Source organism: Drosophila bipectinata, chromosome 3R (assembly GCF_030179905.1).
Source record: "Drosophila bipectinata strain 14024-0381.07 chromosome 3R, DbipHiC1v2, whole genome shotgun sequence".
Classification (NCBI taxonomy): domain Eukaryota; kingdom Metazoa; phylum Arthropoda; class Insecta; order Diptera; family Drosophilidae; genus Drosophila; species Drosophila bipectinata.
Genome location: NC_091739.1, coordinates 16232654 through 16259943, shown reverse-complemented (window position 1 = coordinate 16259943; position 27290 = coordinate 16232654). Strand labels below are relative to the sequence as shown.

Sequence of the window (27290 nt, the reverse complement as noted above, 5' to 3'; positions counted from 1 at the left end):
AGTTCAAACACAGTGCAGACACGAGGGCAGTTATGTTTTGTTTATTAAGTATTTCCTGAAATGCAGTGACAAAATGTCACAATTATTCCCAAGACAGAGTGCCGTAAATCTTGATTTTAGCCCTTTCCACGTTTTTGGTATACCAAGAGCTATAAAAAGCGTATTCGCCTGGGGGTAGAAATAAGATATTTAGAAAATGTTGATTTAGATATGAGGCCGGCAGCTTGTCGATTACAAGATCATGCTGAAAAAGGCCAGGTGTTAGCAGTGGATTTATACTATATGTGACTGCTCAAGCCTACATCATAAGGACACTTGTGGTAGACATTCGTGTAGGCTTTGGCAATATCCGCGAAGAGACTTAGCATAGGATTCCTGGAGCTCTTTTGGCTGGACATGAACTTGCAGACATCAAAGGTGGCGTTCATGGTCACAGGTGTATATTTTCGAAATCTCCGTAATATTTGTAAACTGGCCTGTAAAGCGACTAACATTAGAGAACTGTCTAAAGACCAGCAGTTAGTTACCGATGGATCTGATAATGGTAATTCGAGCATATTGGCCTTCAAGGATATGTACTTGTAGCTCCTATTTACAGCCTTGATGTAGCAGTAATCGAACTTTACAAATATTTTGTCCACTACGGTGCATTCAATATTGGTAAACTCCAGCTTGGAGTGGATCTGAAAATGAGTATTTCGTTTCAAATACCTTTAAAATATAAATGTAGTAATTCTTAACCTGAGTTGCATTGTGTAAAGTTAAAAATAACCACACAAAAATAGTACGCTTCGAAGCCATTTAGACTTTTCAGTGAACAAGTAGATATGAACTGAAACAATTGGGTTTAGCTAAAAAATCATTTAATATCTATTACTCAAAATATATTTCCCACTTAATGAACTGGAAATATTCAGTCTAGACAACATTTTGCATATTTTTTAAACTATTTTAATGACTCTGATTAATTACGTTTTGTGGAAACTTTTATAGTTTCCTAATCAAACAAAGTGACACATATAAGGTGTTTTTTTCCGAATCTTTCATTTTTAAATTGATGATCAGATACGTAAACGATTTTAGTATTCAATATTACCAAAACCCTAGCACGTGTTTGACTTTATTTCATTTTTGAACTTGGTGCCATTCGTTTTTCTCCATGCATTTCGATTTTGTCAGCTAATTAGCATTTGATGGCCCGAGACTCGATAGCAACGTCTACGCAATCCCACAATAAACCATCTATTAGGCAACCCGCAACAGGTTGGTGAATAATATGCATATACCCCATGCCCCATGGATGCCTACTTTTGGGCTTTAAATCTCCCACGAAACGGTTAACATTTGAAATGTTTTAAATGTAAACTTTTGATCGATTTATTTACAAAAAAATCAATTCAATTGACAACTAAGATGTAACAACTAATAAATTCGATGTGAAATTCGGTTTTTTGGAGAGGATTAGTCTAGTTGTAGGGATAGCGGGAGAGGATCTGCTCCTGGCGCTCGTTCTGGCGGCGGTTCTTGGGCCGCAGCTGACCCTGATTATTGACCTCCGCTCCCACGGGCACGTAGATCACGGGGCTCTTGAAGCAGCCCTCTATGCGGGGCTGAGTGCTGGACCGGGTGAACTGCAGCACCCTCTGGTGGGTGGGGTCCACCTCTCCAGGTCCCAGCTCCTTGCGCTGGCACTGTCCTCCGGGTCCACAGTTGGTGACAAATCTCTGGTAGTCTCGGGTGTCCCCGGGAGAAGTCTGCTTGTAGTCGAAGCCATCGACCTGGGCACCTTGGGACTGACCGACATGGTCGCCGATACGCGGCTGCTGGGGTTGCTGGCCCGTGGCGGCCACCAGCTGTACCTGCACCTCATTGGGAGCGACTCCTGAGCCATGACCTGCGTCCAAGACCTGCTGACCGCCGATGGTCACCGAGGCGTATGGTTGAGGGTTGCCGAAGAAGAGCTTCTGCGGGGGCGGCTGCTGAGGAGGCAGGTACTGGGTCCCTGGTTGCAGCGCCTGCTGGCGGGCAGTGGAGTATCCAACAATCGGAGCAGGGCTCCTCTGGTGCGCTGGCACCAGCGGTTGCTGCTGTTGCTGCGGCTGGTAATAGCTCAGTGGCTGTGATGGGGGAGCGGGTGCTGGAGGAGCCAGAGCCTGCGGAGGAGCCTGATAGCTGGCGCTGACCAAAAGGGGATTAGTGTAGGAAGAAGTGTGCAGCTGCTGGGGAACCGGAGCTGGGTAGCTGTATTGCTGCTGCTGCTGGGGAGCCTGGTAGTAAGTCTGGGGCTGCTGCTGCAACTGACGCTGCTCCAAAACGCGGATCACCTGGGTCTGATGATCCTCGTAGATGGCGGGCGCCCGCTGCGTTTCCAACCCATAAGTGCGACCCAGGGTTTGCACCACAAACTTTGTGGTTTGAGGCTGCTGCGGCGCCTGCGGTTGGTGGTAGGTCTCCGCCGTAAAAGGAGTTTGCGGAGGTTGGTAATGGTAGTCCTGCGAGCCAACAACGACAAGCTGCAGATCAAGAAGAATCAAAATAAAAATGATATTATAATTTACAGTCACATTTGGAGGAAACTAAACTAGATGCCTGTGTATTATTAGGACTTCAGTTTCAATAAAATAGAATTTGTATAGATATTGAACATAAATTAGTCCTTTTATTTGAGTCCTTTCAAATTTTAGTTCAACGATTTTTCACACTTTTAAAATTTGTATTCACTTTTAGATTTTGGGTGGTAGTCCCTCACAAATCTTAAAAATCCACTCGGAAATGTGTTTCTGCGGTAAACTAACCATTGAGATCAACAGCCACAGTGGGGACGGCATTTTGGAGGAGCTCTAGCTTTTTTTCGGACACACGATACTTGATGCGTTGTGGTTTCTTCGCCGGCTGGCAGCTAAATGAACTCCGGACGGGCTAACACCCGCAAAGCCAACCCGCCGAAGAAGATCACTCGAAAACGGGTTTTGGGCCAACTCTGCCACAAGAAATGTCTGCTGAATGGGATAGGATGGTGTTGCTTTGTGGCTGCTGCTGCTCAGACTCTTTGATTTGTTGTAACAGTTTCGAACTCACATTTCATAATTTCTTTTCCCCCATATTTATTGTCTCTGCGGCGCATCGTTTATTTGTTTTGTTTATATTTTTGTATGTTTTCCCCGCTCTGGCACTTCAGATTGCTCGGCTTGTGGCTTGCGGCATCATTTGACTATCACTCACGCAAATTTTGTCATAATTAAAGTGCCAGTGAAGACATTGTCTGCCTGCATTTCTCCTCACTCGAAAAAAAATAAGGCACTTTTTATGAAGTGAGGAATTTGGTGCAAGACTGAAGACTAAATGGTTAACTAATATATGAATTATCATAAAATACAATCACTACTATATATCACCTATTATATTTAAATTTAGAGCAATTCCACACAGCGAATAAATGGTATAGTGTTTAGTCGTATATATATCCCAAGGAATAAAACCTAAAGTCCATCTATTCAAATGTAAAGCAAGTATATTATTTTTTCGAGTGTCAAGGGCCGTGAAAATGTTTATGGCTCTACCGCTGTTAGCCACTTCAGGTCGGTTCGCCTCGGCCAAGTTTAATGTAATTTAATTTGCTTCGCATCATTTGGTTTGCTTTTTCTGCGAAGCGAGTTATGCTGTGAAGCCCAGTGAAAAGTAAAAGTTGAATCTTGGCTCAAATGTGCTTGAAGATGGATGGTTAAAATACGCATATGCATATACATTTTGTGAGCACTGGTAGAGCTCATTTGAATTGGCAAATGACTTGCCTAACTTGCGAACTATAAAAATCGCATAAACCCATTTTAGTTGTCTTTATTTTGGGTGTGTTCCCGGTCGTTTAGGGTATTGTTTGCCAAATGCTTGGCTCTTGTAAAGTGCTTATGCACATAAACAATAATCTCCATAGATGTTTCTGTAATTTTGCGTTGGGGATTTGTGATTTAATGCCAGTTTGATGGCCTCTCAACTATGTATTTATTCATTAAAGGAGAAGAGAAACTGCATATTGAATGCCGTAACTCCATCGAGCAGATGTTCCGAGGCCCAATCTTACTGCCTTGTTTCGCACTTAATTAGGGTAACCAGATGGATTCATTAATATTCAATAAACCAGTTGATTTGTGGTTAACTCCGGTGTTGCAATAGCCGGATTAGACGATTGACACGCACCAGAAACGCTTCAGGTTTCTGGGGCATTAAAGGAAGTTTCACGTGGCTCTCGGCTACTGCAATATGTTATTTTCCATTTGATATTTGCCCCGGCTGCTGTCAGAAGAGTCTTTGCCTCTGCGTTTCCGTTTGACAATTGCACACAGTCAGCTTTTGTGATTGCCTGCGATTCTGCCTCGAGCGCCGAGTACCTCCCGCCATTTTGGCCATGATTCTGAGCGCGGACTAACGTCAATCAAAGACGCGCCCTGTTAAATGCACTTGACTGCCACTTGACACAGCAAATGTTGCTGGCATTTGCTTGGATTCCGCCGTTGCTGTTCATGTTCCTCCGGCGTCAAACAAAACATCTTGGCAAGCCAACTGCCAACCCTTGACATTCGCAATGAATGCAACCGGAGATCACGGAGGCGTTACACTACAAATATTAAATGTGAGCGACTATAAGGAGATTCCATTTAATGCCATAATGGCTTTAAAAATATGCAATTCGAGAAGCAGACATGTAGAGCAAGTGGTTTCCTTCTTTGTGGTTACACATTACACATTACATTCGAATTAATTAATTTTTTTTTATGTGTAAACACGCACGAATCGCGACCCGCTGTCACAGAGAGGCAGAGATGCATATGCAGATGCGGTGGCTTATCACGCCGACACAAGGGCCGGAGTAGATGCTTCATAATGCAAGTGGCCAATGCTGCGTATACGCAATCTGCTTCACTGCAGAGTGGGAGGAGTGGGATGTTGCGAGGATGCAACGATGCAAGGATGCGAGAGTGAGGCACCCCCATTTCGGGAGTGTGGGTGCGTCTGTGAGTCGTCTGTCTTTGGAGCCAGTTGGCATTCATTCATTGCAGCGTTGCATTCAGGGTTATGAGCCCGCTCCATGGGGCGAAGTGGCAGGCAACTTATAGAGATAGAGCACGTGCAACTGCATCTGCAACTGCCCCCTCTGTTTGCCTCGATTGTGTGCGAGTTCTTTCAGTTTATTTTTGCCATATAAAGCGTCACTTTAGACACCTATTTAGCTGTGTGTGTGGGAGTGTGTGTGTGTTAGCCAGTTGGCCTTTCAACGCCTTGCTGTTTTGTTGCCGACTTTTGGGCTTCGGTAGCGGGTTGCAGGTTGTCGGGGGATCTGCTTAATTAGGCGCACGGGCAAATTAGTGAGAGCCAAGTTGAATGACCTTTGGCAGACCTGTTAACCGAGCCAAAATGGAAGAATGACAGACAGAAAGAAAGGCGAAACGAAACGAAACGAGGCAACAACCAACAATGCAACAGCGCTGCCAAGCTCGCCAAACAAAAAGGGAAATAAAACGAAAAACGAAGAAAAATCAATTGCATAATGGCGCATGTGTTGCGCAGAACATCAGCATCATCAGAGGCAAAAACAAATGCAGCAACGACGGTGGCAGCACAACACAAATTTGAAACTCTTTTTCCATTTGCAGGTTGCAAGACAAAAACGAGAAAAAAGGCATCATAAAAAGAAGAGTATGCATTCAACCACCACTTCAGCAAGACTTGCAGCAGCGATTTCTGCCATACATAGTATTTTTTTTGCAACTGTCGCCGACACACACACACATACTGGCGAGTGTGCCACATGTGTGAGAGTGTGTGTGTTTGGCAGCTTTTGTTTGCACCCGCATAGGAAGCCATTTAAGTGCGGCTTCTTGAGAAAATTGCAGCCAGGGCGGACGGGGAGAGAGACGTCACTGTCCGGGTGCAGAAAGAGACAGAGAGTCGGAGTCGGATGAGGCCCTTCGAGGACGTCACTAACGAGCAGATACCACCCCTCCCAGCCCCATAATTAACAGGAGCAGGAGCCACAGCAACAGAAAATGCAAAAAGCTAGAGAGAGCTTAGCTCCCTGGTGGGGCCTATCATTTTCTAGGGATACCCCAGCAACAAAAAGTATTCAAAGGGTGGGAAGTACACTTTGGGAAAGGAGTAAAGCTTGGAAGGAAAGAGATGTATTTTATTTTAGCCCTTTATCTTGTGTTTTCCAGTGTAGTCTGACACATGGGGTGACTTGGCGGGCGCGGCAAGGATGTGTGGAGGTGTGGAAACCTGGTCGGTGCAAAAGACTTTGGCTTGTTGGTCGACCCAAGCGCCTTAATAGGCTTAGCAGCGAGTCAACTATCAAAACAAGACCAATAAAAGTTCAGCCCGCCGCTCCACCACAGTCCAGTACACAGCACTCCACTCCGTCTGATACATATCAAATCTCCCGGCACAAGAATATATATGTACATCCATATACATATTCATATACGGCATGCATCGTACATGCCGAGGAACAAAACTTTGCCTTTATGATATGATACTCTCATGCTCCAGATGACGAGGCTTTGTCAACGCATGCCACATGGAATATTCATCGGCGGGTTAAAGTCTGGAGACTGGAGTCTGGGGGTGGATGGACGGCTGGATAAATGGATGCCACAGTTTATGGCACGTTTGTGCCGCAGCCAGCTCTCATTATATTCCAGCCACCGCAAGTACGTGCCCCGGACGGGATATATGAATACGTACCTAGATATACTACGGCTGGCTATATGGAGCATAAGCAGGCCAAGCCCTCCGATTCGGAGACTGATTCCGAGTCGCAGGCTCGACTATAAAGTCCTTCAAACTCTTTTGTAATATGCCTTTGATTAAATTTTTTGTATTCTTTGTTTAGGATGAGGTCTTTTATGCCCATATGGTCTCAAAACAGATTAAACCCGAGTTTGAAAACTCCTTTAGTCTGGTAGTAAGTAAATAAGTAAAAAGACAAATTTTATTTACGATCGAGAGTCGCTGGAAACTGTTCATTTGCCAGTTGGATGGCATTTTCTTCCAATTAGTCAGATTAGTCTACTCAGCCATCTGTGGACTTGCATTATTAACACTGCAATCCGGCGTAATTTGATGATTAAACTACTGCAGACACCCACTGGCCGGGTGGGCCACCCCCACCCACCAAGGTCGCAGCCCTCGCAGCCAAACGGAGTGCCTCGATTCGGCTGCATCAGCAAACAGTCGCTCGCTCCACCAGAAAGTTCCTGGGAAATGTTGCTGATGACAGCAGCAATATCATCAGCAGTGGCAGCAGCAACATCAACATCAACATGAACATCACAGGCCTCTCCCCGGATTTGTTTGCCGTCGCTCGCATGTGTCATCATCAGCGGCCGAGATGATGAAGCACAAAATATGCCGAGGCCTGTTCGCAACTAAACTGACTGACTGACTGCCTGCCTAGTAGTCTAACTGCAAAAAAAAAGAAAAATTAAAAAAAAAAGAAACAAGAAATTAAAATAAAAAGTGCACAAGACCCACACAGATGCAAACATGCACAAACACAGGCAAACAGACAAATGAGGACGCCGGCGGTGACATGATAGCCTGTGAACGTCTGCCGACCATCCTGGTGCACTGAAAAAACGGCTACAGTACCTACCTAAGGGATATATGGGGGTTTGGAGTTAAAAAGTTGAAAAAAGTTTAGTATAAACATTTAAATTCTAGGTTCTTCCTGCCAAAGCTGCAATTATTTATTTATTATTGTTTCAGTGAAGGACTGCGATGGTCCTTCTGCCTGCTACTGCCGCTGCTGCAGCGTTGCATTGCCGCTGCTGCTGCTGCTGCTGCTTGTTCTCTGCTATATTTAAACACGCTGCGGGTTGCAACGTCGAGTCGGCTGGCGTGGCACTTCATTTGCTTCCACAACTCATTCATGCTTTGGAGCCCAGACGGCCTGTCAGAGCCGTCTAAGCCGGGGTAAACACTCTCGCCCCGGCGGGCCTCCACGGCGCCCCTCGCCCACCTCATCGCTACGGCCTCATGTGCCTCACCTACTTTCCACTCTTGGGCTGTGGCAACACCGACTCCGACTTCGGGGTGGCTGCAGCTGGAATAAAAAAGAGAATGCACAGTGCAAAAATACGAAATACAAAAAAAAAGATGAAAAACTCAGAGCTCGCAAAAACCTCCCTCCTGGGTATCGCTTACAACGGGCACTTGCAACCAGCCACCTCCACCTCCACCGTTGTGCCCCACTCCGCATCACTGGCATGGCTACCCCCTCTCTTAATTTTTTAACGTTAACGTTAGCGTTAATGTTCACGGCACGGCCTTCCTCGAGAAGTTCCTCGCCGGCTGCTCTGCTCTGCTTCTGCGATTTTCTGGCTGCGAATGCAAAACACAGACAGCGGAGGCTCAGTACGCTCGCGTGCTTTGCATACTTTGGTTGCGTTTTTTAGCACGCTCCTGCCCGGCCTCTCCAGCGCGAATTTCGACTCCGATTTCGATTCCAATTCTGAATCGTTCGTCGATGCGCCAATTCGCCTACTCGATTCGCAATTTCGGCAGTTCGTAGGCCTTGCAATCAGCCAGGATCCGGGTCGGGTCTGGCCGCGTAATTTGCCCGCCGTTTTGCCGTTTTTCCGACTTTTCCCCGCTTCCGGTTGCTGTATTTTTTCCGGTTGCCATTTTCGCGCCCGTTTTTTGGCTGGTTTTTGAATTGTTTCGCAGGTGTTGCAAAGACACAAAAAAAAGCCCTAAAAAGTACCCAATGCCGTAAATCAAGCGTCCGGCAATTGTGCGTGTTTGAACGGACGGGGTCTGTGCAGAGAAAAAAAAGTATGGAAACAAATATTTAAAAAATGTTATACAAAAGTGTTTTTAATTTTTCAAAAAAGATTTAGGACACCTATTTAAAAAAGCTTTAAGTTGGAACTAAAATTTTAAGTATAAGGATAATGGATAATTATGGATAATAATTAAAATAAAATAAAAATTAAAACTAATGACTGAAGGCTAATGAACTCTACAAATTTCAATATTTTGCCACTCTTATTTTTGTGACATTTAAGAAAAATAGAAACCTTATTGTTACCAACTCTTTTCATCATTCAATCTGTTTTCAATATTATTGACCCGAAATTACCATGATTAGTTCTCTGTGCAGCTGTTGTCCTGCGGTCGGACTCTCCCAACAAGTGGGCGGCACTGGGATTATGTCTCTGCGGGCACCGGGCAGTCGGCCAATTCCCGACAAATGAAGTGCCACAGCATTTGATTATAGGCAGCGACTCCTAAACCGCTTAACTTCCGCGGGTGTGTGTGTGTGTGCCAGTGAGTGTGCCAGTGTGTGTGGGTTGCATGTCTTGAGAGGGCCGGACACCAGCAAAGGACTCACAGGACCCACCTATTGATTGTGCCGCCCGCAATGTAAGTAAATTACGGAATTACAGGCTCCATTCGCTGATTACTCAATCAGGAGTCAATGGGTTCACAGCCGGATTTTCGAAAACAAGAGGGTACAAAGTTTGCGGAAATTGCATATCCGGAATCGGGGTTAATGCACGGATTTATTACTATCCGGGTAGTGTGCGGAGTGTGGAGTTGGCTTACTCACTACTTGATTTAAAATATCAAAGTCTTTATTAAAAGAAGGATTAACCCAAAAACTAAAAGATATAAGACAATGTAGAAGTATTACCCACAACTCCATGGTGAAACCTTTTTGATTAATTAATTTCAAGCTGTGAGAGCCAAGTAATAAATTTCAGCAAATATTTTAAATAAATTTAGCCACCGCTACATTGAAGTTGGCTTTAATTTAAAACATTCCTTGTGCCCACAATGTTGCAAGCAGCAGTTTGATTTATCCCGTTGGCAAACTTACTTAGCTCCTTGGAGTCCTTACGAGTCCTGCCAATTCCCCGCTCACTATTTGAATGGGTTTTTAGTTCTTGGCGCATTTGTTTAGCAAGCAGACATACTTGGCGCTGAATGGAGCTGATGATGCTGCAGGCAGATGCTGCAGATGGATGGCTTCCTTTTTAGTCCCCACCCGGCGAGACCCCAATCCCTTTTTGGGGCCATCTCCTGCCACAACAAAAACCACAGAAATCCAAAAAAAAGCACCAGAAAAAAATTTAAGAAGTGCATTCATGCAATTCTCTTCTCCCACCCCCGAAAAAACGAACCCTTCTATTCACATTTTTACACCCATTCATCGCGGGCATGAGCCTGTCTTAAATTTGCATAACAAGCGACAAAAGTCGCCCGATTCGTAATTATGTGCAAACAAACGCGGCAAATGAAATTTCAATTAAAAAACGAGTGCGAGCGGGGCTTAAAAAATGAGAAAAGAAAAAAGTGAAATCGAAGCCGTGGAAAGGGTTGCTGGAGATGGGGTATTTGCAGGGCTTCCCTCCCGACAACCGCAATACGCACTGTTATGGCCTGGGAAAGGGAGCGAGTCGAGTTCAGTTCAGTTGAAGCGAGCTCGCCGAGTGCCAAGTGCAGCCGCAGCAGCGTCAGGTGCACTGACATTGCCACACAAACCCCTGCCTGCCTCCCTCCGCCTTCCTTCTCGGGTGACTGGCACTGCAATTTTGTTGCCAACCTTGAGGACGCCGCCTGGTGCTGCTGAGCGCCTGCTACTCCACAGTCAAGGCTGCAAGGGGCGGACCTTCCAGCTCTTTCTCGCTCTGACTCGCATTTCGGAAAACTGAGCCTGGGAGTGGGTCGATTTCCCCTTTATACCTAAAGCCCGAGAAGTACATTCGAATGGGAAGGTTGGTAGCTTAAAGGTCTCGTTCGGATTACAATTATTTCTAAACTTTAAATTAAATTTTAATGTTTATATAGCTATAGTCTTCTTAACATTGTATAGTTTGTTATTTAGAGATTGCCGACTTTATAAAAATGTGCACTGACTATCTTGAGATCTATTAGTTTCGGAGTATAGGTTCGAACTTTATATAAATATCCTCTTAAATTTAAACTGTAGGTATCAAAGGTTCTAAATAGATTTCAGAGCCATATTTTTTTTCTGAGCATACAATGTCAACATGGCAGTCAGCCACAAAAGCTACAGGCAGGATGCAGAAGCAGTGCCTGCTCCTGCTCCAGGACCTGCCCCTCATCATCACCTCCCATCACCGGAGTGCGCCTTTTTGTGTGCATTGTTGTTTTTAGGGTGCCAAGAACGGGGGCGGAGAGAGGTAAGCTTGCAGCTCGCTGTTGCCATTGCAGTTAATTGAAAATACTAAATTTCCACTGTCTAGACGGCAAATTATATGACAATTGTTAGGAGCGCATGTTTGGCTTTCATATTAAAATTAATTACTCTGGCTGAAAATTTTGCATGGAAAAAAGTGACGGCGAAAGCCGTAAAAAATGGAGCCATTGTACTGGGCATAGGTTTGTATTTATCTGCCCACACATATGGTGTTGTTTCTGTTTAATTTTGTGCCGGGCAGTTCAAGGAGTTTGGCGCTAAGCCCTGGCTAAATTATAAATGCTAGGCTCGAAAATTATAGAGCAGCGGGGTAATTAGGGAGAAAACGCGCTGCACATTTGAGAATTTTCACACGCCTGAGAGGCCTCAAAGTGTCAATCACAGTTGTGGACAGGACAGGAAATTTTATGCAGGGGAAGTTGCACAAAATTTGCACAATAATTACAAACGGAAAATGTGGGCAGGCCGAGTAGCGCACACCTTTGATCGCCGGACTATCTGGCAAACACAATTATTTGGCACTTAATAAACAATGAAATTGAAAATTTAAGACGCTTATCGGAGTCAGTTTGCGGCATATGCAAATTTCCAATCCAACATTCATGCAATTACGCAGCTTATGTAGGCAGTGCAGATATGACATGTGTGTGCATATCCCGTCCAGGTACAGGCTGCATCTGACATTCATTAAGTTGCAAGTTGCAGCATTTCTGGGGCAGGACGGCAAACGGCAGCTTGCTCGTAAATAAACTTCGGCTGCGTATGCAAAACATCTTCAAAATTGACTTTACTGATTTTGCCTTTTGCATTTTATTATGTGTTTATTATGCTAACAATGTGCCGAAAGTTTTCCGTAGGTGGGCATTGGTGGGTAGGTGTGGTTAAATATGTGTAGCTGCAGCGGCTGAGGACTCATCCAGAGGCATAGGAGAGAAGGAGCTGTTTCCTGAATAACTTGGCTAAATCATTTTTGCTTGGATTGATTCTGTTTCTGAAAATAATAAAACTTTAAGACACTTAATTTAAATCGAAATTCCCAACATTTTCTCTAAAGTTTAATTTAAGACATCGATAGAAGTCTTGTAAGCCTTAAAGTTTGTGTAGTATTATACAAAAAATCGATTGCCCTCTTCCCTTAGAGACTTGAACCATTTTAATTCCTAAATGGCTTCAAATTGGCTGGAATATCAGTAACCCTTGCACCATAGTCAAGAGCCTCCCAGCAATTTCCCTCTATGAAATATCATAAAGCATCCTCATCTCCTTCAGCCTCTTTGCAGAGGTCACTCATACGCCCCGTTGTCCATCCGCCAGCATTCCTGGCATCTTGCCCTAGCATGTGTTTATTAATATGAAAGGCATGCGAAGCCAAGTCAAGCCGAGTCAATTAGTTGTGTCTCACTTTGGACGGCAAATCTGAATTTCTTGTACATAAATCCACGGGCCGGAGAAACAGGAAACCCAAAGGCACCGACTCCAATGGGTCCACTCCAATCCAAGCACACTCAATGACAGCTGCAGCATTTTGTATGTTTTGTGTGTTTGGGCAAACTGTAGCCACATTATTTTCATTATGCCATTGTCTGGCCCCCAGGTCCCTACTTTCACTTTGGTGGCTTTTGGGGGATTTTTGGGTCAGCCGTTGGGTGGAGTCGTGCCACCTGGCTGGACAATATTTCTGCTGCCAGCAGACATTTGCATTTCATTTTTCGACAAGCAAAAATATTTTTACAGCCAAACACACAAATACATGTACAACAAACAAAGGGGAAGGATCTGGCAAATAGTTAGGCGACTTCCTTTTGTCTTTTCGTCTGTGACCCGAGGGCGCAGTCTTCCAGTCTCCCCGTCAGCCTCACAGGACGTGCGTGCGTAGGGCGGGGGAGTCGTATGTTGGTCCATCTGTCATTTTAAGTGGCTTATTCATATGCAAGTGGCTTCCGGGGCTAAGCATATTCAAGTGTTTTAGTGGCCCGTGTACATGACCGAGCATTATCATTAAGTGCTTATAGGCGGAGGACTCCAGGATAGGCAGGCCACTCTCAGAGCCCCGTCTCCCCCGATGCGAGTGAACAATGACTGCTATTAACGCAAATTGATATGCCAGCCCACCGTCTGACCTTCCTCCTCCCTCCAGTATCCAGTATCCTGCTTCTGCCGTTTCCTCCGACCTTCACCTGTCAGGGCGGGGGGCGCTCGATTTAATGGCCACCCTAGCCACCGGAAGTTGTCGAAACAATATTACGCATACGCACTGTTGCACTTGGCAAATGAAAGTCATAATAATGCCACTCTTTCGTTACAGCAGCTGTAATCAATAAGTCAATTTAATTCATTCCTTCGGTTGGGGGTTGGTTTCGATATTAATTTAATCAGAAGTAAGCATTTTTCTTAAAGCTTTAATTAATGAATTATAACATTCTAAATATAAATATTTAGTTTTTCTCATTTCATCCCTAGAGTATCCCGTCTAACACTCTCCAGTTGCCGCTGCTATGAAGGCAACGTCCAGCAGCAGTTGCAGCAGCGCCGCCAGCAGCTGTAATCAACCGGAGGCGGCTGCCACTGCGGCTGCGACTCCCAGTGGTGCAGCTAGTGGAAGTGGTGCACCCAGTGGGTCCAAGTCGCACCATCGCTTGCCCAAGGTCTCGTTTGCACCGATCGATCTGCCCCTAGGCAGTGGGGCCACGTGATACGCAAACGCGCATTCCAGTGGCACCACCAGCAACATGCCGCCCCACCATACCAACAACATTGTCTGCGAGTGGCTGCGCACCATCGGAATGGGACAGTATGGAGAGAGCTTTCTGGAGAACGGCTACGATGAGCTGGAGATCTGCAAGCAAATCGGGGAGATTGACCTGGACGCCATCGGCGTGGAGACGCCCTCGCATCGAGGCAAGCTGCTTAAGAACGTGCGGATGCTGCGGGAAAAGGGGGCGGCCATTGTCTATGTTCTAATCAACGACCCCAAGGCCGTGTCCTTGAGCAGCAGCAACGAGATCCTGGCATCCGACTGTGATACGCCGGTGACCATGAAGGAGCTCGAAGCGGTCATGAAGCGGCATCTCGAAGCCGATGGGATACGGCTCACCGCCCACCCATACTCTACACCGGTAAGTCTGGATTCAGAGGGTACATGATCTTTAAAGGTACAAGATATAATAAAAGGGTAAGTGGGGGAGGCTGATCCAGTTATAGATTGGTATAGATTGATATCAAAGGAATTGATTGTTTTGATTTTTCAATTAATTTCCGGAAGCTTATAGCTATAAAAACACACGTTGAGTTAACCCTAGAGCTTCATTAATACCTTTATTTTCACCTGTTTAATCCATAATTTATTTCCAGGTTTATATAGTTTCCACCACGAAAACAAGCCCGACTCGCCAGGCGATTGTTCTTATCTTTGGTCATTTTGTTTAGGGCTCTGGCAATTTGCATGCTGCCACAGAGCCCCCAGGAGAAGAGGAGGTAGAGCAGGCTAGTTAGGGGCTAGGGAGATAGCAGGACGGGTGGCCATGGGGCAGGGCCAGGGGCCAGGACCGCCATAACATTGCAGTGTGCAATGTGTGACAGGCGTTCGGGGAGCCAGTGAGCTCTGTGTGCGCTCTAATGTGAAATTAACACGATTTTAATTTAGTTAAACCGAGTGGCCAACCCGCTGGGCCACCTCGGCGTTCCCAAGTCCCCTCCTGACCCTTTCTAGCCTCTCCTCCCCCCAACCATGCCCATTTCGGTGTTTTGTTTATTTTATTATATGCATGTCGGTGGTCCCTGGCCGGGGAAATGATTTTGCATTGCGTTAATTTTGTTTATTTTGGCGCGTATTTTTTGGTCACTGCTGCTGGCTTAGAGATAAAGCTCTGCATTGTGGTCACGATTCGCTGGCAAAAGGGGTAGAACTGGTGGGGTGCAATTAAACGATCGGCCAAAATGGCCAGGCCAGCAAATTGGAATTTCCAGCAGGGCAAAAACAGCGTAGAATTTTATGGAATATGGAACCACACGTATGGACTAAAAACTACGGTGGTTACAAAATGTATTACTCTTGATATTTAAAAGGAAGAATAAAATATTTAAATTGATTATAAGTTAAAGAAAAGTCTTAAGTATTTTGTTATTTATATTATATACAACATATAGTTACACCAGATATTTCTTTTGAAGCACTTCGCAAGCTTCAAGAACCCACTGTGTCTGTGCAAAAAAATTTATATTGAAAGACACTTGTCAGCCAGACTGGTTGCGATGAGTCCTGGCCTTTTGTCCACATTTTTCGAGTGGGTGGGGGCGTGTGTATCTGTGCAGTTTTATCTGCATTTTGCTGAAAGCATGTCACTGGTTCAGGGACGCCTGCATTCCGCCAAAAGAAATGCAATCTCAATGCAATGCAAATAGATGCGTGCCCATCTCCATTTAAAGTTATTTGAAGAGCTGGCATGCCTCATCTCGGGGGCGTGATGCTTTCAGCTAAAACGGGCGTGGCAGTGGCGCCTATTGAGCCACATAGCCGGGTGTTAGCTGTTTGGCAGACACTCTTCGAGGAAGCTGCTTTGTATGCAGGTCGCGTGATCCTTTGGGTTCCACTACAGCTCCTTCTTTAGAAAGGGACTTCGAAAGCATATTTTAGTCAGGGCTCTTTCCCAAACGCTACCCGAGACTTTTAATTAATCATAATTGTCATTCAAAGTGACAGAGTTTTTTCTCTGTGCATAACTCTTTGGCAGTTCCTGTCAAGAAAGGCAGACATCTCCTTCGGCAGGAGCCAAAACTTTTCCATAGGCAGAGCTCGAGAAATCGCTGCTTTGCATTGTAATTAGCTTCAGTTGCTATTATTTTTCCGCAAGTACTTACTTGCGAAATAGTTTGTATGCCAAGTTGTGGTTAAATATTTACGATTGTTGCGCAAATTGAAATGTAACTTTAAGGCTCAAATGGAATTACGGCGAGTGAGGAGAAAGGACGCAAGCCGGCGGCAAGGAAAGGTGTCTGCCGTAGTTTTCTCTGAGACTTGTTGGCTTACTGGCTGCCCGTCTCTTTCGCCCACTGTATAGCCCTCTCTGTCGAGCTGTCTGGGCGCGAGTTGCAACTTGAACTAATTGCACTTTGCGCTGATGAGGCAGACATCCCTCTGGGTGTATCTGTGTGCCTGCCAGGGCGCTGTGTGCATGGGTGTATGTGTATCTGTGTGTCTAACTGACTGACAGCTGCAGACAAGTTGCATTTCAGCACAAATGTTTGCATGTGCATTACTTGAATGCGGCGCTAAATGAATTTGCCAAGCACGAGGGGCTGGGGCTGGGTAGCAGCCGCCGGGGCAGGGACAGGCTCAGACACAGATGCAGATACGGATGCGGACAGATACAGATACGGATGCCGGGGATGAGTCAAAGCCAGTGGCAGCATAAAGGAGCACGATGCTGCCGCTTCAGTGACCGCTTTGAATGTCAAACAGGACACATTTAAGTGGCAACCTCACGCTAATTACCGGAAGATATTAACACTTGTGTGTGTGTCTGCCTTAGATCCTAGCTACCCAGTGCCTCCCTGCTTTTGACCCTGGCCTTAGATGGCTATTTCAGGATATTAGATCTGTCCTGCTTTTGTACTTCTTCTCCAACTCTTGATATTTGGACAGGAAAACTCCTTACAAGCACACAGAAGAGAAATGTGGGTCTTGGGGAAATCAGAAATCAATTAGATTCCATTGATTTTACAAACAAATTAATTATTAAAACCATGTTATGGCTCTCCCTGCAGGAGGGCAAACGAGGATACCTGGAAGGACTGGCCGCCCACTACAGCAAGCAGATCAATATGCCCTACGAGGACGTCCTGGACGCCATCGAGCAGGTGCGCCTGTCCAAGTGGAAGGAACGCCACGTGCGCATCTCCACAGGCCAAACGCTCACTCGGAGTCGGATGGCGGGGCCGAGCTGCAGCGGATCGGGAATGGGCGGGGGCCTGGTTGGCTCCTCGGTGCTGCCCACCAGCCACAGCCAGCCGCTTTATGTGCCCGGCAAGTACTTGGTAAGCGACGCCATTCCTGGTGCCCTCTGACCTTTTATAACCTTTTTTGCCTGCGGGAGCCTTTTACGACCTCATGAGCTAATCAGACTCTAATTCATTCGGAGCTCGTTTATTATGCAGACACATGTGTACGGTTATATGTGACCCTGCACAGAGAGAAACTCACCCATAAGTTTTTATTATGTTTGTAAAATAAAATCGTACTTAGTATGAAAATAATCAATTTTTCGAACCCCACTTGGCTGTACTTTTTTAAAGCCCTCCAGCTGTCTGTCGAACCGAGAGGAGAACGAGATCTACAGCTACACGCAGAATGACTTGGCCAATAGAATGGCCAGGAATGCTATCGACTCGAAATCGGCTCTGAATCTGAACGGAATGCAGCACAGCTACCCGGGAGCGCGGTCCAATTTCTTTTACGACTTTTCGGCAACAGGTGAGAGAGATCCTTCCACGGATGCGGTTAGAGACAGTTTGTCGGCTGTTTGGTTTTTATGGCTTTTAATTCAATTAAATTGGTTTTTACGCTTTAACTTTGACTGTCTGGTTAATCAAATGAATGTCTGTTTGATTCTCGGTTTGATTGTTCGCTTCATTGCCCTCGCGTTTCTGTATCTGTATCTGTATCTGAACCTGCATCCGGATTTGGATTTGTTTCTGTGGCAGAGGGTCGGAATAAAAACAAGCAGCGGCGCACGGTCTTCGCCAGATTTTTACACGGCCTTCGGCAGAGTGGAGATGAATTGAACGCCGGCGAGGGAATGCAGCTGAAGGTGAGTCGGAGGTCACTTCATTTGGAACCACCCACACCATGTGTGATTTTGTCATTTCCGGTTAGGAACACATTTTATTGCCTACCTTTAGGCTGGTGCGGAACGACGCCATGTTGAAAAGAGTCGTAAAATGGTGGTTAAAGTAAATGGATTTAATTTAGTTAAATTTAATTTTAATTTAGAGTTTACTTTCAAAAAAGTTAACAAATAATACACTTTCATAGATTATTTTTAGAAAGAATTAAGTTTCCGCCAAATTTTAAAGTGACTTTCATTGGTCAAGCATCAGACACTTCTGGCGGAGTGTGATATTCAGGAAAACGGTTGAAGTTTTCGCTTTTCTCTGGCAGTTTAATTCCTGGTTCCTTATTTGGAGATCGGATGTCCCCTGAATGCCCCTCCGTCTATTCTCCTACTCCCATTTCCCCAGAAAGCCATGAAAAGTTCCATAATTTGGAGCCAACTTCAAAGCATTTTCTAGCCGCATTCAAAACAAAAACTTTTCCAATGGCCAGCCCATCCGCTGCTCTGTTTAATGTCGAATTTTCGCCATAGACAAGTTTCAGAGGCAGGAGGGGACGCGGTCGGGATCCGGACTACTTATAAAATTAAATAAAAATATAAAAACCGCGTAAACCTACAAATAACAACGATGGCCGCAGGACCAACAACACTAACTAGGGGAGGTCGCGTTCTGTGGGGCAAAGTGGCAGCTGGGGGCGGGAAAACTTTATCAAGGCTAAGCCGATAAAAGGCAATTACCGTTAATTGCGTTGACTTGCGCCGGGTGAACGGTCCAAACCAGACAATGGCAATAGTGTCATGGGGTGGGCCAGGATGGGCAACCAGTGGACAAGGACATGTGCCGGATGCAAATGCCAGACTCCGAGATATGAACTGTCAATGGGAAAAGGGCGCGCTGCAAGTGCAAGTGGCAGATGCAGGAAGAAATAGAACTCTACACTGAAAATAACTTTTAAATTTTAAAACCCTAAAGGAATGATTTGATGATCGAATCTCATAGGTTTCATATCTTTATATTAAAACAAGAAAGGAAAGCTAACTTCGGGCGGAGCCGAAGTTTATATACCCTTGCAGTTAAAACCGGATATATATCGCAAACATCGGATATAGTTGGCCGATCCTTATGATTACATCATAATAAAACTAATTAACTAAAATAAAAAATCTAAAAAAAGTCCCAAACTTCTATCTTCAAAAATACGAAAGTTGATATTTCTACCAAGTACCATTTCCGATCGTTCAGTTATATGGCAGCTATAGGATACAGTCGGCCGATCCTAATGAAATTTGGTAGGTTGGATCAACTGGCCAAAAATAGAATCTGTATTAAGTTTCAGCTTTCTATCTTCAAAAACACGAAAGTTGGATCATTTCCGATCGTTCAGTTATATGGCAGCTATAGGATATAGTCGGCCGATCCTTATGAAATTTGGCATGTCGTAATGGTTTGCCAAAAACAGTTTTTGTGTCAAAATTGAACTCTCTAACTCTAAAAACACCAAAGTTATACCATTTCCGATCAATCAGTTATATGGCAGCTATAGGATATAGTCGGCCGATCCCGGCCGTTCCGACTTATATACTGCGTGCAAAGAAAGAAGGGTGTGTGCAAAGTTTCAAGACGATAGCTTCAAAACTGAGAGACCAGTTCGCGTAGAAACGGACAGACAGACGGACAGACAGACGGACAGACGGACAGACGGACATGCTCATATCAACTCAGGAGGTGATCCTGATCAAGAATATATATACTTCATAGGGTCGGAGATGTCTCCTTCACTGCGTTGCACACTTTTGGACAAAATTATAATACCCTCTGCAAGGGTATAAAAAAAAAGTAGATGTAAACAAAATTTAAGTACAATTGTAAGCAATTTCTCGCAGTGCCCCGACTACTGGAAAAGGGATCACAGAGCACTAGAGCGCCAATCGCATTGTCGGGGGCGTTGTCAAGGACCCGAGGAGGAGCACGTCCTGGCAAATCCGCAACTCCGCAACCTAGAGCATGGTACCTGGTCATTTGCACCTTGGCGCGTTTCGGGCTTTGTTGCGGTTGTCATCCCAGAAACGGGAGTGGGTTGACGAAGGGGCCACCTCTGCCTACACACGATGGTCCTTTTTCCGTTCGCATTTGTTTTTATTATTTCAGGCGTGCCAAAGTGTTTTGTTTTGTGTGTCCTCTGCCGTGTACTTTTATTTTTATTTTTTGCCTTTTTTTGAGTCTTTTTTATTTTGGCATGCCCGTATTTTTCGGGGTCCTTTGGTCCCGGCGAGAGTTTATAACTTTTTGTGTTTTACGGTTGTTGTCCGGGTTTTCTTTCGCCGGCTGTTCATTTAATATTTAAGCACAATTTGCCGCTGCTGAGTGGACGCCAGGACTGCAGATTTTCCAGCTTGTTCGGACTTTTTGGACTTTGCTGTCCAGCTGACCGGCTGTCCGGCTGTCCGGCTGCCCAGCGAGTTTTGCGGTCAATTTTGAAAATGACTTGGGCTAAGCACTGGCACAGGCGACAATTGTGCTCCGTGTTTTCGGAGGACATAACTTCTTTTGTGTGTGCGGGGTGTCCTCTGGCACTCATTACCTTTCTTTGCCCAATGTTGCTCTGCTTTGGAGGTTTCCCTTTCCGTTTTTCACTGGGCCAGCCAGCAGTCAGAGGTCGCCCGGAGCGTGTGCTCCGGCTCCTAAACTTGCACTCATTATGCGGTCTGCTGCGGAAATGCTCCTCGTCCTTCGGGGACTCGACTGTTGGCCTTTCATTACACTTATTCGGCTGCCCCGCCGCTTTCATTTGACATTTCTATTCTGAAGTCCTGGCTGCGGTTGTTTTGAGGTGTCGATTTGTTGGGTTGGCTCTCGAGTTAATGAAGTAATCATGGGTGCGCACAATACTGGAGAAAATATTTTGAACTCTAGATTAAAATAATTAAGGCTCTTTAAATTGAATAAATTGAGGGGATAACTTATGTTTTGCTTTATTTTTCAGACAAACGAGAGGCTGAGGAACTGTAGCACTATGAAGCGCCCCGAACCACATCAAGATTTTGAAAAGACCATACAGAGAGTAAATAATCTCAGAACCATCCATTTCCGGACTTAAATAAGTAATCTTTTATTGCAGCTTAAAAACCAAAAGGCAGCCCAGAAGAAGCCAGCCAGTGCCCCTCTAGAGATGGCCCTGCACGAGAGGAACAAGGGGGAGGTGGCCCACACCCACGTGACCGAGATGCCCCTAAATAATTACACAAAGCATCCCTAGGAAACGGCCCTAAGCAGCGCAGCTGCTTAAGTCTTGATATCAGATATCGGATATATAAGATCCCAGATCCCAAATCCCGATCCCAGATCCTTGATCAATCAATCCGTTTTCTCAATCAGGTGATATAATAAACAGGAGCATAATCGATATAGGATGAGGCTAAACAGAACAGGAAATCTATCCAGTCAACAAAGCAATATGGAAACACTCATAACTTAACAATAGGAACATAAATAGTCGTAGGGATAAAAGAGTAATCGTTGAGTTAAAGCTTACCTATAGGACTAATTGACAAACCCTACCTGAATAAGCACTGGAACCCACTGTATAGCCACCTGACCATTAATGAAGAGTAAGCCTAGCCTAAGCCACCCTTTCCATAGACATCTAATAATGCAAAAGCGGTCACAAAAATGGCACTTCATAATAACACTCATTACTATGTAGGTTTTTCGAACTTGTTACTTCTCACTATTTATATATTCAACAATGGTTACAATTATTGTTTGCATATAATAACATTTTTTTAACGAGCATTTTTTTCAAAATCAAATTATTAAATGCTATGTTTAAAGTCCATTGCCGAATTTTTCAAGGATTTTCCTATTCCGCTATTTTTGCGACCGTGACCGTACAGTATAAACTACACATTTCCAAAACAGAATCAATCTCGAAATGCTCTTGCCCCGAAAGTCCATCGGCAATTATTTGAACACCCCGAGACCGAGAAAGCAGCCGCAGCAACAGTCTGCGAATGCGGATGCAGATGCATCGACAACTGGCCGGGGGAATGTTGACAAAACGCAAAAATCCAACAAGCTTAACGTTAAATCAACACGCACCTCCCCACAAACACCCACACAGAGCGAGGAGCACAAACACACACATCCCGGCAGCCTGGCAAACTTGTTCTAACCGCAGACGTTGCACAGACTGACGGACAAGCCGGTAGACGGACGGAGCCGGATCTCCGGGCTCTCCGGCTCTGGCATTTCCGTTTCAACTTGGCACTGCATCGATTTTGGTCTTTGGTTTTTCGGCAGCCTGCAGGCCAACCTGTCTTTTTTGCATTTTAATTGCATGTTGCGCCCGAAAGTATGCAACATGTCCTGGCTCTATCTTGCGCTGCATATGTGTGTCTGTGAGGGGCGATTGTGTGTGTGTGAATGTGTGGGACAGAGAATGCGATTTGCATTTTTGAGCCAGGCAAAGGCATTTGAAATTCGTTTTTAATTTTGTTTGCTCTTTGGCCGAGAGGCTTCAAAATGGTCGATGGCCATTTGCTCGCGGTTGTCTTTCATTCTATACTTTACACTCTAAGAATGGAGCTAGTTTTCAATATACATACAAATGTACATATAAGAAGGAAATGTCAATTCAATTATGTTTTCAAATCTTAAGGCATTTTAATATCAAACTAACCTCGTTTGAGTTCTCAATTACTCAGTAGAATTTTTGTTTCTTTGAGTGCACTTTAAAAACAAAAACCATACAGACATCCGGAAAAACTTTGGCACTGCAGCTGCGTTTATTATTAAATGTCTGCGGCGCCATGTTGAGCTGCCAGAAAATTGAAACATTTACCCGCTACGTGAGTGCGTTTGGCGGCCATTTTGAAGCTAGTTTCCGGTTCCGCCTGCTGCTTGTCGCCTGTCGCCTATCGCGCGTTCCCGAAACAGCAATTAGCTTAAGCACTTTTTCTCTCCCCTCATGGCCAAAGCAGGTCCAACTTTCCCCCACAAAACTTTTCCATTGCAGCCATTTAATAGAATATTTTATTGGATTTTTTGTGTTGAACTGCGTTAACGTGCAATTAACTCTGCCAGGGCTCGATGATTGTTTTATTTAAATTAAATTAAACGCAGAACAGCCAGCCAGCCAGCTAACCAAGCCAAGCGATCCAACCAATCCAACCAATCGAACCAATCCAACCAGCAAGCAATCCAGCAATAGTGAAATAGTATAGACAAACAAACAAACAAATGCAAACAGTGAAAAAAGGTGAAATTAAATATAGGCAAAGTGAAAACAAAGCAACAGACTCTGAACGGGCAGTCAAGTGTAAAATTGTGCGCCAGTTTAATATACATATAATTGTTTAACTACCAATAGGCATAACACGTATACATATAGATTCAGATACAGATACAGGTACAGATACACAGATGCACAGATACAGATCCCAGTAAAATTGTTAAGAGCAGAAACAATGAGAGCAATCAGCAGAAATAGACCACAGCAATTAAAGCGTAAACTGTAATATACAAAGTCAAATTTCAGCCTGCCACGCTCGCTTTAATTTGGATAAATAATAATAATAAAAATTGATTGAGAATATATTGTAGCAATAGCATTACTGCCAATCAAGCGAAAGGCATTTCGAAATTGATCCCAACTGCACACAACGAGACTAGAGAGGTGTTCAGGACAATTAATTTATGCGTAAGCCCAATCATAATTTAAATTAGCACGGCCGGTATTGGCCATAAATCAATGGGCCCACTTTCTGGCCTTGGTCTATTAGACGGGTCGCTTTCTCGCCCGACCACAATAAATAACCCAGACAGAGGACTCTTTATAGGAAACGGGGCCCACATACGAGCATCCGACAGGCATTAAGATGCATATTATAATAGTTATTAGTATTGATATTAATGATTTACAATTTATACATATTTACAAAATATACACCAACAAATACATATATATTTAGCCCCAAACGTACGTATATTTACAATCAAAAATATATGGTCAGAAATCGACAAATTTTAATTTAAATACGTAAGTGTTTGAGCCTAACGCCAAAGCATTTCAAATGCAAATGGCCGGAAACAAAAACAAAAAATTCAAAAACGCAAATTGATTGCCAAAATAAATAAATAAATAATATTCATAAAAATAGGGCACGCGTGAAAGCGTGACAGATTTCCCTGCATCCGCAAATAAATACAAGCGTACATGGTAAATATATATGCATATATTTACTGATATTTATATAGTTATATGTATACACCCCTAGAATATGGACTGTTTAAAACAAATATTTAGCCAGCGTATGCTCCAAATGTTTTGCAATTGTAATCAAAAGAAAAAGCCCAACAAAAAAGGTTTTTAAAAAAGTGTGTTAACAAATTTGCATACGTTTTTGGCCAATTGAAAGAAATATGTACTTTTTAAGTTCGGTTTTCGTAGAAATAAAGATGTTTCCCAAAATGTAAAGCATGCTAATGTTACTCACAACAGAGGGCACAAGGTGGGTAAAATTGAAAGAGGTGCAGAAAATGCAGGTGGTGGCTCCGTCCCTGATATCCTTTGTAGCCTGCATGCCTGGGGCGAATGATTGATGATTTCTGTGACGCTTCCTGCCAGTAGAGATTGGCAAATCCCGTTGAAATGGCGGCTAAATCACAGGAAGTGCAGTAACTTACGGGCTACCAAACGCTATGGAATATGTAAATTTAATAGCAAGCCAAGCAGCGAATTTTCCCCTTCCAGAAATTGCTTAAATATCGTTTTTAAATTTTTCCAAGGGGTACCCCTATAAAATTTTATGTTTTCCTGATGTTGGCTTTCCGATGGCCATAGCTCTGCCAATTTGTATCCGATCAGGAAATAAAGTACCATTCAGTAATCAGCGAACCCAGAAGCGACTTTCCTCATTCAAAACATGTCTTAAATATCGTTTTCAAATTTTTCGAATTTTTCCCAAGGGGTACCCCTATAAAAATGTATGTTTTCCTGATTTCCCCACTTTTGCTCTTTCCGATGGCCATAGCTCTGCCACTTTGTATCCGATCAGGAAATAAAGTACCATTCAGTAAACAGCTAACCCAGAAGCGACTTTCCTCATTCAAAACCTGTCTGAAATATAGTTTTAAAATTTTTCGAATTTTTCCCAAGGGGTACCCCTATAAAATTTTACGTTTTCCTGATATCCCAACTTTTGCTCTTTCCGATGGCCATAGCTTTGCCAATTTATATCTGATCATGAAATAAAGTACCATTCAGTAATCAGCGAACCCAGAAGCGACTTTCCTCATTCAAAACCTGTCTAAAATATAGTTTTAAAATTTTTCGAATTTTTCCCAAGGGGTACCCCTATAAAATTGTACGTTTTCCTGATATCCCAACTTTTGCTCTTTCCGATGGCCATAGCTCTGCCAATTTGTATCCGATCATGAAATAAAGTACCATTCAGTAATCAGCGAACCCAGAAGCGACTTTCCTCATTCAAAAACTGTCGGAAATATAGTTTTAAAATTTTTCCAATGGGTAAACCCACAAAATTGTGGGTTTTTCTATTTTGTATTATATATTGGGAGAGATATGGACAACGGAAGCGCAAAAACGGGGAAAATAGAAATGAAGCACCAGTTTGAAATCAGCAAATTAGAGATTGCCCTTGATATAAATCACAGGAAGTGTAGTAACTTACGGGCTACCAAATGCGATAAAATACGCCAATGTACTAACTGAAAGCTTAAGGGTTTTCTGGGTGGTTTACCATGTACCGAGTGTGTACTGTGTACACCTCAAACACAAACCCTATAAACTCGACTATAATAAGATCGCTGTCGCCTTCAGTATAATAAAGATATTGAACGTTGAGCTGGGTTAAGATGTCATATAACAGATTATCTTTGTGGTTTTATAACTTTATTGTATTATATAAAAATATTCATTTTTATATCTGCTTATTTATAAAATCAAAGTTAAAATCAATAAAATAACAGTACCAAATCAAATAAATAGGTATATGGGTATATATTTTATTTCTAAGCCTTTCATAGGAAACTTTAATTGTTGTCGAATTAGTTTAGTAAAAATATAGCCTTCGCTGTGGTCATAAAAATTTAAAAATTTTATACATATCACCTTATCCACGCTGCTTAAAAATCTATTGCAACCCTGGCGGCAAGGTAATAATGGTCGTTAATTGTATACGTTGTGGATTGAGTATGGTTAGTACAAAAAAGTATCCGTATCCAAGTGGACGATTATTCTGAGGAGTTATTTTGGTATCCTCTTTTCTGTATAAGTTAACATCCTCCGGCGGCTTAAAGGTGCAATTAAGCTCACGTCCTGGATGATGCCGATCAAGATGCAGCTCACCTAACACCCATTAGATTAATGGGTGTTCAAGGGGTTCCCTCAATATCTCATTAAAGCATATGAATAAAATTTGTGGGAAAGCTGAGGAAAATGTATGAGGTAGAAAAAATGAGAAAAAATCGCTGCAGCTCACTGACGGAGCTTGTACTCGTATATTCCCAAACAAATATGCATCGCCCAACTTTTCCTACCATTATTTGAGGCTTGAACGTGTCATTGTAAGTTCAAGTGTAGCCAAGAGCTAGGAAATCAGAAGCAGGAGTAGAAGCCAGAGCTGGAACAGAAGTCATCCAGCTGACTCCTATTGAGTCGGTGAGGATGGGTGCTGACGATGATTGTTGTCGTAGCCGTGGTGGGGTTACTACTGTACAGTGAAAAGCGAGGGGGACTATCCTGGGGTCCGGGTCTTTTCGGGCCTGGTCCGATGATTGTGATGGGCACAAAAGCCAACGGCTCATGAAAAATGCATGTGACTCGGCTGCCTCATATGTTTTATGGCTTGTTGAATTCCGTCGTGGCCACCGCCCATCATCCCCTGGAAAGCCCCGTTTCTGATTCCAACACTGCTGTAGTTCAAGTTGTAGTCAAAGTCGCATCGCATCACTGCCGGAGCCTGTTAAATTAATAAAGGACAGCCGTGGCAGCGGCAGGATCCTGACAAAAATGTTGTGTGCGGCCAAAGTTAAGGTTTGTTTTTCAACAGCTGTGCCGGAGACGACCGGAGTCTGTCCAAAAACTGAATGCCGACGGTCTGGGATAATATGTTTAATTTTCTCATACATATTTCCCTAGCTTCTGTGCTCGTTCGAGTTTTTTCATCTGTTGTTTTCGGCTTTCTTTGATTTTCATCGTGTGTGTGTATATGGGTTGTCT

At 44.0% G+C, this 27290-nt stretch overlaps 3 protein-coding genes across 3 annotated transcripts; 1 reads left to right on the top strand and 2 right to left on the bottom strand.

Annotated features, from left to right (window-relative positions):
• Window positions 1-82: 82 nt before the first annotated feature.
• Window positions 83-9700, bottom strand: LOC108130266 (uncharacterized). Its single transcript, XM_070280686.1, has 5 exons — window positions 9693-9700; window positions 8430-8532; window positions 528-671; window positions 303-476; window positions 83-244 (listed from the first exon to the last, which is right to left on the bottom strand). Exons 1-5 carry the CDS (start codon window positions 9698-9700, stop codon window positions 83-85), a joined length of 591 nt encoding a protein of 196 aa, XP_070136787.1.
• Window positions 1353-2912, bottom strand: LOC108130356 (uncharacterized). The gene is made up of 2 exons (XM_017248758.3): window positions 2796-2912; window positions 1353-2513 (listed from the first exon to the last, which is right to left on the bottom strand). Exons 1-2 carry the CDS (start codon window positions 2826-2828, stop codon window positions 1467-1469), a joined length of 1080 nt encoding a protein of 359 aa, XP_017104247.2. The 5' UTR covers window positions 2829-2912; the 3' UTR covers window positions 1353-1466.
• On the top strand, window positions 8812-21705 carry LOC108130465 (uncharacterized). The gene is made up of 7 exons (XM_017248894.2): window positions 8812-8826; window positions 13679-14334; window positions 16982-17251; window positions 17510-17687; window positions 17918-18024; window positions 21033-21110; window positions 21168-21705. Exons 2-7 carry the CDS (start codon window positions 13948-13950, stop codon window positions 21303-21305), a joined length of 1158 nt encoding a protein of 385 aa, XP_017104383.3. The 5' UTR covers window positions 8812-8826; window positions 13679-13947; the 3' UTR covers window positions 21306-21705.
• The last annotated feature ends 5585 nt before the right edge of the window (window positions 21706-27290 follow it).

What these genes read in the sequence shown, in the direction of transcription:
- LOC108130356 (XM_017248758.3), bottom strand. Translation starts at nt 2,828, where the DNA reads ATGCCGTCCCCACTGTGGCTGTTGATCTCAATG. An exon ending in TGTGGCTGTTGATCTCAATG is followed by an intron (nt 2,514 to 2,795) that starts GTTAGTTTACCG and finishes CTTGATCTGCAG; the next exon opens with CTTGTCGTTGTTGGCTCGCA.
- LOC108130266 (XM_070280686.1), bottom strand. An exon ending in TACCATTATCAGATCCATCG is followed by an intron (nt 477 to 527) that starts GTAACTAACTGC and finishes GTCGCTTTACAG; the next exon opens with GCCAGTTTACAAATATTACG. An exon ending in ACCACAAGTGTCCTTATGAT is followed by an intron (nt 245 to 302) that starts GTAGGCTTGAGC and finishes GGCCTTTTTCAG; the next exon opens with CATGATCTTGTAATCGACAA.
- LOC108130465 (XM_017248894.2), top strand. Translation starts at nt 13,948, where the DNA reads ATGCCGCCCCACCATACCAACAACATTGTCTGCGAGTGGCTGCGCACC. An exon ending in TTACGACTTTTCGGCAACAG is followed by an intron (nt 17,688 to 17,917) that starts GTGAGAGAGATC and finishes TTTCTGTGGCAG; the next exon opens with AGGGTCGGAATAAAAACAAG. An exon ending in TTGAAAAGACCATACAGAGA is followed by an intron (nt 21,111 to 21,167) that starts GTAAATAATCTC and finishes CTTTTATTGCAG; the next exon opens with CTTAAAAACCAAAAGGCAGC.